The 14725-nt window shown below is 40.8% G+C and overlaps 2 protein-coding genes across 2 annotated transcripts; one reads left to right on the top strand and one right to left on the bottom strand.

Annotated features, from left to right (window-relative positions):
- Positions 1–2199: 2199 nt before the first annotated feature.
- LOC145238687 (uncharacterized) lies at positions 2200–7740 on the bottom strand. Its single transcript, XM_080101932.1, has 6 exons — positions 5496–7740; positions 5223–5411; positions 4150–4312; positions 3750–3944; positions 3080–3202; positions 2200–2564 (listed from the first exon to the last, which is right to left on the bottom strand). The coding sequence occupies exons 1-6, from the start codon at positions 6464–6466 to the stop codon at positions 2445–2447; spliced, it is 1761 nt and encodes a 586-aa protein (XP_079958058.1). The 5' UTR covers positions 6467–7740; the 3' UTR covers positions 2200–2444.
- A 2135-nt stretch (positions 7741–9875) lies between these two features.
- Positions 9876–14539, top strand: LOC145237519 (uncharacterized). Its single transcript, XM_080100416.1, has 9 exons — positions 9876–10170; positions 10305–10489; positions 10556–10692; positions 11046–11145; positions 11207–11358; positions 11820–12003; positions 12057–12243; positions 12565–12741; positions 13064–14539. The coding sequence occupies exons 1-9, from the start codon at positions 10086–10088 to the stop codon at positions 13099–13101; spliced, it is 1245 nt and encodes a 414-aa protein (XP_079956542.1). The 5' UTR covers positions 9876–10085; the 3' UTR covers positions 13102–14539.
- The last annotated feature ends 186 nt before the right edge of the window (positions 14540–14725 follow it).

Here is a 14725-nt window from a genome sequence, read left to right as displayed (position 1 = left end):
TGGTTTGCTTAGTGGAAAGTTTGTCATTGCCATTGTGTTTGACGGCAAGGGAGAAATAGGAGCAGAAAATAGCATGTTGTTTATAAGTTCAAACGGTGCAAAAATAGCATTTATCACATAATATCCCACCAACTTGAGCCAATATAGGTATAAGCTCAAATCAAAATTAATCCATAGATTTAACTCCGTGGTTCCCAAACTTATACTAATCACAGACCAGTGGCGTAGCCAGGGAGGGGCCAAAGGGGCCAGGGCCCCTCCCAAATTTTCAAAGTTGTATATATATTGAGAAACTTTAATTTAGTGTAATTTTGTCCCTCATCATTGTGGTTTCGTCTTTCAAACTATCAAAGGAACATATAAATTAACAAAAATGACTGCTGTCACCAAGTTGTAAGCCGAAATCCATTCTTTTGTATTTATGCAGACATGGAATAAATCAATAAAGCGTTTGGCTGTCCCGTCGAACCAAAGTTTGGCAAGTCACGTGTTTGGTAAAAGCACGCCTTACGCCATTACCAAAAAGTTGGATTAGAAAGCAAACTATTTGGCCCCTCCCAAAAATGTCGCCTGCCTACGCCACTGTCACAAACCACTATTTTGCTATCGCTTCATACCACCTGAAGTTGTAACGACACATAACGCCTTATAATACGGTGTAGCTGCAGCGCGTTGTACCACTATCCACCAATTGTGCCCGACACTTTTTTGCGCTTCATAACGTTTTAACGTTGCGCAGCTATTTCCGGCTTGGTGATTGTTTTAGTGCAATTGTGTTGCTATGTTGTCTTTCACCAAGCGAAATAAACTCAACTCAACTCAGGTAGAACAAGAGATAGACCTATTCTATTGACCTGGACAGCCGAATTCTTAAACCAGCAAGGTTAGCAATTCCAAATAAATGTCCAAGATACGAGTTTTGCCCAATACCAGAGCTGTTCAGTTGGGTCGGTTAAGTTGCACTTCATGATCTGAATTGGATATATCTTTTTGGATAACTTATAAGTTAAGCACCTTAAACTCTCCTAGGTACTACAGTTTGAGAACCACTGATTTACCTGGCGAATTTCCCAATCACGGCCAAATGTATATGAAGTCAATATTTGCACTGTTGCGTTTTTTATCCTTGTTAATGAACATGCATACGTCTAGGCACTCCCTTTTGGAGATTTCAGGATATATTGAATTAAAAATACTTTGTTGAAAAACGCTATGAAAAAAGTATCGTGCTCAAAGAAGTTAGTCTAAACAGGCCAGTTTAACGACATCTGCCTCAGAGTTGTAAACGGGCCTAAAATTGGAGCCCGAACCCGAATCGTTTTTGAGAGTCCCGATTAGGCCCGAAGGTTTGATTGACAGGCGTATGATCAGAGCCACTATATTGTCAATATAGTGGCACTGGTATGATTAAAGACCAAGACAACAAATACAAGAGTCAATTTTGGTCTTAAACAGTGTGTTTTAGGGATGTTTAACATTAGGTCAGGTCCAGCAACTTGACTACTTCGCTAGTTAAATTTGTTCAAAAAAATACAGTGTAAAGTCAGGCCCGTTTTTTTTAAAAAAAAAAACCTAAGGTAGCATATTTAACTTACCATAAAACAGAAAAGCAAGTGCTTTGCTGATTAAGGGCAGTTGACAACGTCTTTTTTTTAATTCATCTAGGAAAACCTAGCAACAAACATCCGCCAACAACCGCCGGTGCTGACATCGCTAGCCGCATGAAACGAAAACCCCCGGACGGAAATGCGGTATTATAAGAAAATTTTAAGTTTTAAAAAACGAAGCATACAAACAAAGCGAAATGACTAGTTTTCGACTTATAGAGGTACCAAAGGCTATATAGTTTATATTAGTTAGCGCAAACCTTAGAAAGTCTTTTGACGTGGGTTTGAACCTTAATTACAGCTTGATAAACTTTTTTCTTCTACAATGTGACCTACTATTAAATGGTGACAATTAATTCTGCCTGGACATTGTGGAGACGAACCAATCATCAAATGATATTCGATACATTTTTACTTTCACTCGTTTCCCGTGTATAAATTCATGAAATTAATATGGATTCCAAAATGCCCCGAAATGCGTACCTTGTTAGTCAACAATTTGTCCACGACAACATAATATCCGTGTTTGATTGAACTTTTGCAGTGACTGACAGTCAACATTACGACTACTTTTACAAGAAAACAACAACAGTTTGGTATCAGAAAAGTTTATTTTAAAAAACGTATGTCCGTAACACACAGACGCTCAAAATTTTGCATAGGCAAGCTCAAGCTGAAAGGTAACATCAAATTGACTAGAAAACGAGATAACAGACAAAACAGCAACAGAGGTAGACACTCGACCAACATTGCACGCATATAGAAAGACTCGTTTCAAGAGACTCGAAAAGAGTAAACACTGGGCAGGGGAACGGAACTGGGCAGATTTCATATGATTTAGAATTTTTTGCCTCCAATCCATGGGTGTTGCATAATGTCCACTAAAGTTGGTCGCGATTCGGGTTTAAAGGAAAGCATCCATGTTATGAGATGTTTTGCTTCGCTGCTGACATTGCCCTGCAAGTTCGTAAATAGAATTGTAAGTACTCGGATTGGAGCACGTTTGGTTGAGGTTAGAATTTACACAAGACTTGATCAAGCAATTCAGGGACTGTTAGGTTGATTGCACCAACATGTTATTTAGGGCATGTCACCCAATCCAAAGACTTTTTATTTTTACTTGTGTGGTGAATTTTATTGTTTCACCGAAGTGCGCAATGCTCATCTAATTTTTCAACACTTAGGAAAGCGTACACTACAGCCTATATTTCAGCCATTCCGCGTTTTATCTCTTGTATAGCAGTTGTTTGAAACAGTCAATGTAACATTATTATATAACTTACATCGTATAGCTGACATTTTCTACACTCAATACATAATACAATCGCGTCCAAACGAATCAAGTTGAAGAGACGTTGGTATCTCTAAACAAACCGCGCTACTTATTCGCTATCTTTTTATTTATTCAACCCGCAGTCTTGAGATGCGGACAAACCATATTTGCAATTGAAAATATGAAACAAGCTATTTACCTTGAAATCAAACTTTCCCTGTGCGATCTTGGTCTTTGATTTAAAGGGGATTTCCCCGCAGAGCATGTCGAAGAGTAGAACTCCCAGGCTCCAAATCGCTGCAGTGCGAGCGTTATAGTAATGCTGACAAGAAAAATATGCACGTTTGAGTTATATGCCAAGTTTGCACATTTTGATGTTGTTGGTACCAATTGAAATAAAGAGCGGATAAGTTTTGTTATAGTCAGTGGTTCACAAAGTTTGTTTTATATTCTTTTCCAACAAAATCCCAAAAAAGACAATTGCAAAAATGCAGGACAAATGAATGGGCCATGTCTACTCTGCAGGATCTGTTTATTGGCAGCTAAAAAATCACTGGTTATGTCGGTGGTTCCCAACCGGAAAGGAATTCTTCCCAAGGGAGGAATTTTGAAACTTGATAGGGGGTGGGGTAATTTGCTTTAATTTGTTCATGTGGTTTGTAGACAGATACTTAAGCTCTGGGAATTTCATTTGTGAAGTTGATAGAAGCCCCAATTTTAATGATTATTGAACGGTTTAGCATCTACTATGTAGTACATTAGAGAGAAATGGAACGGTTTTGAATTGTTGAAGAAAGAATTCGTCGAAAAGGGTTGCGGGCCACTGGGTAAAGCGAACAAACAATTAGGCTAACCAACTTTCGTCTTACCTCATTGAACCATTCGGGTGGATAAAACTCTGGAGTTCCTGAGAAGTCGCGGTAAGGATGCTCGTGAATGAGAGTTCCGCATCCGAAGTCGATCAACTTGGCCTCACCAGTGTCGCGGTTAAGGACAATGTTTTCGTCTTTGATGTCACGATGTACGACCCCTCTAGTGTGGATGTGGTAAACGGCAGTAAGGATCTGAATGGAAAAATAATTATGTCGTTTTGCACGCGATATTTAAACACTGGTAAAAATGCTTTTGTAATGGCAAGAGTAAATAAATTTCTCTGCTTTTATAGTAATTTTTGTTTTTATTAACTTTAAACTTTTTACTCTTGAAAATTTTTTATGTGATTTTCCCAATATTGGAAGAGTAGAGAGTTGGGAATGTTTGTAAACTTACTTGTCTGAAAATCATACAGGCTTCTTTTTCATTCATCCTTCCAACTTCGCGAATGTAATCAAACAGATCAACCGAGCTGGCGGGTCTTTCCAGGATAAGAATAAATGAATCGAGACACTCGTACCAATCCAATAGGCGAATGATCCCCTGGTGGCCGTTCACCCTTTAAATCACAAAACAAACAAATAAATAAAAAATTCAATAATAATCACAAAAATACTCGAAATTTTAGGCATTGCTCCACAACGACAAAAAGCATATTTTACTTATTCTTCCCAACTTTATCTCTTTACGTCCGAGGCAGTTATCGTAAGTCAACAAGGCTAAGACTTATATCTAGGATTGCATACAAGGGTAGGTGTGGATACCAAAAGAATATTTCCTGTTTTACCAATATATTTTTTCATTTTAAGAGGTGTTGTGCCGCCGGAACGACGCCGAACATCGTTGGTACTACCGTATTTTTACCACGTCGTTTTTGCAGTGGAAAACCACCCAATTTGTTTATTGCGTGAGACTCAATTGTTTCTGTTTAGGACCATAAATGACGCGTTCGTTTTTTAACGCTCTCGCAGCAACAGCGTCGTCACCCGTTGCGCGGTGACATTCAATTTCGAAGGCCGTAAATTGAGACCTGCACCCGATCGCTGTTTGCACTCGGGCGAACCACTGAATTGAGCAATTAGAATAATCGAAGGCACGTCAGTGGACGACTTCTAAACCAGCCCGCGAAACAATAGAACTCACTGAACACGTGTCCACAAGCGCATTACGCCCATCCTCCCTAGTACCGGGGCCTTTAATGCAGTTGTTTCTTTACTTGCATATTGATTGATTTTGCACAATAATTTAGCTGTATCCAGTGGTGGGTTTCAATTTTTTGTCAGACGGTTCTATCACAATAGTCATATTTTTCAGCCGATACTATTACAAAAAGTCCCTTGACAGTAACCAGTAATGCTAACCGGTTCGCTAATCTCATAAATTTTGTGAGACGGTTCTGTAGAACCGGCGCGAACCGGCTGAATCCCACCACTGGCTGTATATGCTTTTGACTGTTTCATATATTGTACCTGATCATTAAGGCGATTTCCTGTGGTACAGTCCTGCCTTGAATCCGCTCCCAGCGTTTCACCTTCTCTCGCATGATACGTTTGATCGCCACGGGATGATTGTCGGTGGTTCTGGTCCCCGCGTAAACCATTCCGCCACCTCCAACACCGATCACCCCAAGAACATCGTATGTCTCGAGAAAACTTTTCCTACACAAGAAACGTAAACATTAATATCATAAATCAACACATTTACTGATATAAGAGTTCCTAATATTTGTATGTATAACTCACTTTGCATTCAGTTCAACAGAAGCAGATTTGTTTTGCTCCTTTCTGGCAGTCGGTTGCACGGGCGACGGGGCGACAGCGGCACCTTGTGGTGGACAGTTATTGTTTTTAATATTCATTTCGGCTCGAGTTTTATTCGATTTCCTCGCTTTGCTTTTTAACATTTCGATCACTTTTTCACATTTGGGGGGAACTTGCGGCCTTTTACTTTGTGTTGTTTTCGTCTGTTTGGAAAGTTCTACGCAGAAGTTTGATTTGCTTCGTGGTAAGTTTTCGCTTGATAAATCGTTGTTGCATTGACGTGATAAACCTAAAGCAGTTGTAGCTCGGGTCAGAGAATTATTTTTTGTTGATACCTCATTGGGCCGCGGCGTCTGTCCAACGTTGTTGTTTTTCCAATTCAAAAACATACTCTTTTGTGTGGTTGGCGAGGCGATTGGGCTTGAAGCAGTAGCTGCTGGATGGTGATATCTCGTACTGGGTCTGTGTTGCTGGGCTGAGGCAGCACCAGCAACAACAACAACTGGGCTTTCTGGTCTCGTTGCGCCCGAAGAATGGAGGTGAGACATCAGGTCGTGATTTGGTAAGGAGTAAAACGATGTGGGAGATGAGTTACCACTACTGGAGGATGAGCTATGGTAAGCTGACAACACTGAAGGTGGAGCTGACGATGAGTCACAGTGCTGTGGAGCCCGGGTTCTTCGTTCACAGTTGCTCCCTGTTTCCAAAAACTTAGCTCGAGTCCGATCTCCAGCAAGTTGCAGAGCGAGATCATCGGTCCCAATCACAGTGTACTTTGCGTTTGTGCCGATCAGGGTTTGACTTTGCTGGGCAAAAGCGCTTTCGCTACCCGACCCCGAAGATGAACAGCTCGATTGCACTCGTACTAGCCCGAGCTGCGTTGGTAATCCAAAATGTCCTGAGTGAGAACTCAATAATCCCTGGGCGGTCGGCGGTGCAATTGTACAATACATATTAGCTACGCAATCCGCTGAAAGGCAAGTTGAACGGTTAGGCAATGTTACCTAAACATAACACGGCTCAACCAATTTCACAGTGCTGCAAACTTTCGCTAAACTGAGAGAAAACTCAAATTGGCTGCGGGGAGAAGCGACTGTAAATCAAATGGCCCTGACTGTCATATTGTAATGTCAAGTTTCAGCCAATTAATGCCCCGGCCGTTTTATCGCGCTGTTAACTGCCTGCCTGTTTGTCCCCTCTGCTTCTTAACTGCACTGTGCGTGTGACTGAAGTCAGTAACTGTCTCTGGCGGTGTGAGAAGTAAAAATCGCCGTAACGAGGACCCGTTATTGTGGCCAATAAAATCTGACAACGGACCGGCGTCAGCTGTTGTCCAATTAAAACATTTTGGTAAACAACCTTCAGTGACATGGCTGCGCTGGCTCGTCAGTTTAATAAACCGCCGTTGATGTTTCTTTGGTAATCAGGGGGGTCCTACGCAAATCAACTACCAAATTACAGGGTTATAACGTTAGCTTCTCCATACACGAGTTACCTTACCAGGCAAATTAATAATTGCGCCTAGAAATTGTGGCCTTACGTAACGTCCACGTCCCAAAGACACAAGCGGCCATACGTAATACAGTTTGCTGTTCTGTTTACAGAAAAGCAATTACTTGTCAACACTGTGACGAAAAAGTGTGTTGCGAAATGAAATATGTTTACGTTAATCAGATAACTACCACTATAACATTACGCCTATTCTTAAAGGTTACGAAATTTTGAAATCTTGATACACTTACCCATTACTAAAACCTCTCACTATACAGCCGCTGCTATGACAGACCTCTAACACTAATATGCATTTGCTGCACGGAATGATACACATCCCTCTGCGGGACTCTTCAGAACAAAGGCGATTAAGTCGAAGAAAATCTCATCCCTGACTAATCCGCTGCCAGAGACATGTGAAATCCACATTATGTTCTGACAATGGTATGCAATACTGTTCTGTACAAGAGGAACGCTTGAGCACCAGCAACCCTTTCTGTCTGTTCTCGTCAGTGGGATTAAATCTCTTTCCTTCGTTTCTGCTGTCCGCTCGTCTTTCTAACACTCGTTTGCAAGCAGCGTACCACTTTTCTTCACTGTTTAGAATGGGTCCCGCCTTTTTTCTGATCGAGTCTCGTTAGGACAGCTTCTGAGGACGCGCCCGTCTCTCCAACAATAGAGTGCGAGATTTTCGTTGGTCCGCGCTGTTTACGCATTATACACGCTACCAACTGCGTTCAGTAGCCCGTAATTATCGTTGTCCCTATGCTGTGTACTCAACGCATCGCGGACAGCTATATAGGTTGGACAAGATAAGGTCACTGATCACTTTTTACCTCGCACCCCACGGCTTGCGAGTTTTCGTAACCTCACACCCTGACGATGTCTTATCTTTCTTTGTGCAATCGAACTTGAAACTTAATCTTCTTCGCCTTGATAAGGAACGCGTGCGCAAATTACCACTCCGTCTGCGATTCGATGTAAAAGATGTTAAAATTCGCATTTTAACTCATTCAGAGAGATCAAATCGTTTTCAAAGTAAAATTTGCAAAAATCCTTTTCATGCTTATTTTCGTACATATATTTAGCTATACTTTTTTCTCTGTTTTGATCATGGAACGGGTCGAAACGCATCTACAGCCGCTACCATACACAACCATAGAAGTACAACAACTCTATAATTGATGATTATGAAACAGAAAAATTTCAAAAGAAAATCAATACTATTATGCTGTTGTTGGGAAAGCCAAAGACCCAAATGTTTTCCAAATCTAACAGGTTTGAAAACAATATAAAAGGCTGTCATATGCCACTAACGACTAAGTTTAAATATTGCTTGAGACAAAAAGTTTGTAAACTTACAACACATGGATGTCAGTCTTAAACTATAGCCTGTGGTTGTGGTCTTTCATAGCACTATGTTAACCCGGACAAACAGACAAGCATTATCTGCGGCATCCTATAATTACATATTGGTCAAGTAGGAAGCACTGATCATATGCAACGGCAGGGCATCTCTATGCTCTCATCAGCGTAAAATAGAATGTTCACGGACTAGCTATAGCGTACGAAAAACTGGTTGAACCATACCTCTGCCGCTTGCCTGGGTTCTAAAATCAATTGCTCTTGGGCCGCTTCTAATACTGACCAAGCTAGAGTGAAATTGTAATCGATGTCAAGCAGTATTTGTTTGTTTTATTTCTTCCGTTTGTACCAACCAGTCTCTCGGGAACAGGGATTTGGCGCAGTCGATTTTTGCAGTTGTTCATATGAATCTTGACGTTCGCCAGGAAACAAAACAGGTCCTTGACTGTGGTGTGCCTCGGTTAATCCCCTATTTGATAATAGCACCATCGTGCAATGGCAAACCCAAAGACGTGATTGAAGGATTTTGATCATTTGCAAATAGTGCCGACATTGGAAATCCACACTGTTGACTAATTGGATCCGACGGGATGTCCTAATTTGCTTTGCATGTCAATATTTTCGATCGGTTTGAAACCGACAATGGGCAACCCCCATAGAACAAGCCTTCACAATGTTGTATATACTCAGGGTTGCCATACCGTCCTTATTTCTAAGATTTGTCCATATTTTGAGGGGGTATGCCTTACAAAAGTTCATTGTCCTTATTTCTAAGAAATGTCCTTATTTTTGACTTACGTCCTTATTTTGTCTTGTTTTCAACAATTACTAGTCAAATCCCTGCTACAAGTAAAAGTAAACCTAGACCTGAGCTGTTATGAGATGCACTAAGTATTTTTTTTATTAACAAGGAGTTGCTGGAACAGATTGTATTTGGCCAAAATATTGCATATTATCAAGATTTGTTCAAAAACGTTTGTTTCGTTTTGTATTAAAATTTTATTTTTCGGTTGTCCTTATTTTTTGTTTCAAGTCGATGGCAACCCTGTGTATATATCTATGTATTATAAAGACTGTTTGTTTTATTTGTTAAACTTAAAGCAAGTGTAACTTGTGCTGTGCAACAAATGCAATATCTGCAAATAAGTGACACGTTTTTGCATGCCATATAAAATTTTGCGAACATTAAAGCAAAGAGATAATGTTTTCTTAAGGGAGTTTCCCAACCACTCGTAAACATTCTAAATAACAACAACAGCATGTTTCGTCATTGTCTGTTTCTTAAGACGTCACTAGTCGTGTGAACGGACCAAAATAGAAGTCGCCGCGAGCCGAATGACAGTTGGTTGGAATACACGTCGAGCACGCCCCCACGCGACAAACATCCTAATTGCCGGCTATAAAAACGTCACGGTTTAGTGGTTTGTCGTTCGCTGGTGTAGCTGTGACGTCAGCGGCAATAGCCTCGGGATGTTGTGTCGCCTCGTGGCTAAAGAGATTCGGCGCACCGGTCACACTGCACTTAACTATCGTAGAAAACACGTTTCTTGCTGCTTCTGTTAATTGTAGGAGCTTTGAGGAGTTTATGCAGTTAACTTAGGCGCTGTAATGTTTCCTTAACGTTTGGTTAGGAAGCTTGTGCTTGTGCTAAAATGCTTAAGTGGAGTTGAGTTTATTTCGCTTGGTGAAAAGACAACATACGAACACAATAGCATTATGTTTCAGTGGAAAGGCTGGTGCTTTTTCTACTGCATAGCCTTTGTGTTTGACCGAGTTGCAGCTTCTTTCAATCTAACGAATGGTAAGTCGCATTAAGTTTAAACTGGTTTAAGGCAATATAACCGTGTTCAAAACAGCATCAAGATGTTGAAACAATTTGTACAATTAGCAGAGAATGCACAATTTAACCAGCTGTTTCATTTTACTTTGTTGCAGGGTATTCTACATTATGCGAATGGGAGACAGTCACAGTCCAGCTGACTGACGATTTTCAGCCAAATAATTTGAAATTTCGGAATGGTTTTCCGTTTGATCGTTGCCGAACAGTAACGCATTCCAACGGTGTTTCTGAAATAAAGATCGACATATCAAAGAAGCAACTGTGTGGAGGCAAAATAACGGTATACCATGATCTGAAAATCAAAACGTATTTTCAAATAGTTTGACTAGAATCATCTTTTTTCTAGAAACGTGGCATTTTTACTTCGTATCGAAATGAAATCTATATGTGGGATGCTCAAACAGGTGCTCTGAAGAACGTCTTCAACGTGTCATGCTTGTTTTATGGCCAGAAGCCGGTACCAGTGCTCTTCAATATGCGCAGGTGTGTTTTACAAGCCATCTATCTATGTTCTTGTCAATAAATTAACTTATTTTTGACAGAGAACTGCGATTGTCGTGTTAGACTTCGTAACATGTCGTAAGTCAAGTTAGGGCCCACCTGTACTCAAATTCGTAAACTAAAAGAAGAGAATTATGTCGCCATTTTCAACTTTATACTAAAATGCATCTATATGTTGTTGTTTAAACTTCAAGCATTAAGTTTGTAGAACTCCAGGTTGCTTAGGTTTGTTTAATTGTCGTGTAAACTGTTTTCTTATGGTTACGTATAGAACAAATACCGTGATCCAAAGTTTCAATAAACATATTTAAACACAAAAATGCAACATTATACAGACTGTCCGTTGCCGATTTTGGAAATTTGGAAATGTCACTTCATCGCGAGGAAACTTTTACCTCCAGCAACCTTCAACAAGATCACATCGTTTTAACTTCGGTAGGAACCACAGTTTAAAGTAACGTTTTTCATGTTACCAAATATGCCAACATATTTTCAGATTGGCCAGTTTCTGTACGTCGAAATTAAAGCGTCGGAATTAAACCCGCTAGATGGTGCAGGAGAGTCCAGTACGATTGTCCAACGCTGCATTGCAAGTCACCAACCTGACACCAACGATGAAAAATCGATTCACAATTTGATTGAAAACGGGTAATGTTTTTTTAACAAAAAAATGAATAGACTTTACTAGAAAGTCCAGGGGTTTCCAAACTGTGGTTCATGCATCAGTAGTGTGCTAAAAATATTTTTCGCGCAACAGAGATATTTCCACTTGTAAGATGTTAAAGTATGACGACATACTCTTGTGTGACCTTACAATAGGACACAAACCGATGTAGACCAAATATTTCGGCCAAGATGAATAAAGTTCCACTGGGATAGACATAAACGATCGAAAAGTCCCACCCAAGGAGCGTTACAAGCGAATGCCTGTGCAAATGATTGTTTATTAATAAAGTATAACCCTTTCGTCCAAGTGTGCATCGGTTGGTAGCCTAAGTCCTAATTAAAGTATGTGATTTTGCCCCCACTATAATACCTACCTCTAGCTAGCTAAAATATGGAGTGCAGTTTTACACTTTGATAATAAGCTTTATTCCTTCTTCTATCAGCTGCCCATCAAAAAACGATCCAACTGTACTGGTGATAAAAAACGACCACAGAAATTCAATATTTCGATGGCGTTTCCAGATGTTTAAGTGGTTAAACCTTCCGATGCAACGAATTTACATATTTTGCGATGTAATACTTTGCAAAGGCAACTCTAAGAAGTCTTTATGCAACTATACCGACAAGGTATGTTTATTTGTGGTGGCATTTTTCCCATATTAAATGCGAAACTCATTTAGTGTCCTGGTTTGCCCACGAGATGGCAACAAAGAGCGACATTACAAACTTTCGACGAGACAGCAGAGTCTGTGCGTCTGGGGTTCGGCCCAATATTCCCACTGAAGATGCCCTTTCAAACAGGAAATATAAATTTCGACAACTCTTCCAACATTGAAGATAAGTTGAAATTCGCGAGAAACACGGAATGTAAGTAAAAGGAAAAAAGGTTGGGAAATAATAGCAAGGTGTGGTCACATTTTGTCGTAAAAAAATCTAATGCGTTCTACCATTATAAACACGGTTTTGTTTTTATCCTCTGTGGGTGGGCAACGCCATACTGCGTTTTGCACATTGCCTTATATTGTAAGGTATTTTTGAGGTTTGTGTTTTTTCAGGGTGTTTAGACATTTTTGGGGTAATTTTCCCAATTTAGTAGACATATGCATGCACAAAGTAAGCGGAAACATAGCTTACATACCCGCAGAAAAATGGTATTCAGTCGATTAACTGAGCGCATATTTAATTCAGCATCGGACTATACTAAAGTTTACATATCGGTTGGGGTTGTGGGCGGTTTAATGTTCATCTTGCTCGTTGCTGCGGTTATTGCACTTCTACGCCGAAATCGGGCTGCAAGTTATCGGACTCAACCCAATGTCAAGCATAAGAAGGAGACCATCCAACCGGGATTTGCATTTGCTATAAGTGGGTGAAAATTATAGTGGACTTTAACTACTAAACTATATAAAATATTAGCTACAGGCAGTGTACATTGTTTCGACCTATAAGTTCTTATCATTTCTTGTCACCAGCTGCACTGATGAGACCTTATAGGTCAAAACAGTGTGCTTTGTCTGCAGCTTATCGTTTGTTGGCGTGATGCTTTTACACATGTAAAATTTGTAGTGTCAAATATAACCAAAATTGAAACATAAAAGTTTTTGCAACACATTGTTTTCTAACAAGAAAAAATGCTGCATATATTTTACTACGAATGAAGGGCTATGACACGTCGATTTGTTTTTAGCATCTTCCAATGACGTACAAACCTCAAACGATGCGTGAAGTTTGAACTTCCAACAACAGCGATGAAATCCGATCCCATCATGCTCTCACTGCTATTCTTAACGTGACCACCTGCGACGGATTCTTATTGGTCGCAATGAAACGTTTAACGCAAAAAATACTTGTTTGGGATACATTGTACGTCCCATTGACCTGATTCATTAACGCACAAACGTTTATTCTGCAATCAGCGGCCACATCCTTAAGGAAACACATTGTGTATGGTGCGCCATCCTACGGGATGTGATTACTTTACCACGCGCGAAGCTTGTTTGATCCGCGCTTGTTTTGTACACTTGCCACTTTACGGAAAACCGCGTCTAACAAGGCCGGTGTTTTCGTGCTGGAATTAGCTTTCCGCTTTGACCTGTTTTCCCATGGATGCCCCTAACTTCCCATTACCATTGCTTCAAGTTCTGTGCATACAAAACCTAGAATCTGCCCTGCAACGTCTTCTATCCCAATGTTTGTACTTCAATGATGGCGCGGTTAATCTATCAGACGCGCTGTCAAAGTCAAGCGACGGCAAATAGGCGTCACGTCAGAGGCCTGGCATCTCTCGTGATCACGTGACTGCCACTGCGTCGCGCGACATTTAACCGGCAATGCGAATCGGGAGCGGGCATAGAACGGATGCGAGGGGCTCGACATCAAAGCAAAACCGACATTGCTTCATCATAGCACTGAAGGTCGATACTTGGTCATACGCCGAACTTAGTGATGTGTCCGGTGGTTGCACAACCGATGGCAACCCAGCGAATATCGTAACTTCCCTATTGTTGGTATCATTAGCCACCATAAACCTTCTGATCTTGATTTGTCACCAGTTTGGAAGCCCTCCTGTGCGGTCGCATTCCCTGCAATTATTAAGGAAGGTCGCGCCATTGCGTAACGCTTTGCAATAACCGACAAAATCGAGACTAAAGGCGTCATGAATACGTTTGGCAGCGACGATGATTGAAGTCACACCTTTCCCGCCATTCACATTCACCCTAACCAGGCACTTGCGATTGAATTGACGCGCAATCATGTCGGTTCACCTGGAGGTCCAATCTTCCCGGATCAAAGCCTTTGCCCAATTACGCGCATTCGGTCCGTGTCAAATTGCATGTCACGCTACCGGGGCAATATTTTAATCAGGAAAATCGACATAGACGTCGGATTGTCGCCAATGCGATGCTCTATTTGGGTCGGGTTGCGGCCCCAAAGCTGTCAGAGAGAGAACTGCGTCAATTTGAACGATTCCGTCACTTCTGCATGTAGAGTATGGAGCGACATCACAGCGACAACCGGCTGGAGGCAGTTTAATGCATGTAATCGTCACCAATTAATTGAATTACCGCGTCTGGGCTGCGTCATTGCGTCGTGACGGCCGCGAATGCAGTTAGGTTAGGAATTCGTGAGTGTTCGAGTCTAATAAAATGAGTGTTATGCGCAAGGTGTGAAATGTTTGACTCGAATTGTCTGTGATCTAAAGAATTTTAAAGAAAAAGAAAAAGAGCGTTTAAAGCTGTTATCAATATCTGCACAGCAAAAGGAAAGTGAATTGGAAAATACTATATTATCCTCTCCGTTTTTATCTTTTAGTGGTAATTTTATTAAAAACGCAGTTGAAATTAAATTT

This window comes from Phallusia mammillata, chromosome 7, assembly GCF_965637545.1.
Source record: "Phallusia mammillata chromosome 7, kaPhaMamm4.hap1.1, whole genome shotgun sequence".
In the NCBI taxonomy this organism is placed as follows: Eukaryota; Metazoa; Chordata; class Ascidiacea; order Phlebobranchia; family Ascidiidae; genus Phallusia; species Phallusia mammillata.
The sequence above is the reverse complement of the archived record's forward strand: the minus strand, read 5'-3'. Positions and strand labels throughout refer to the sequence as shown.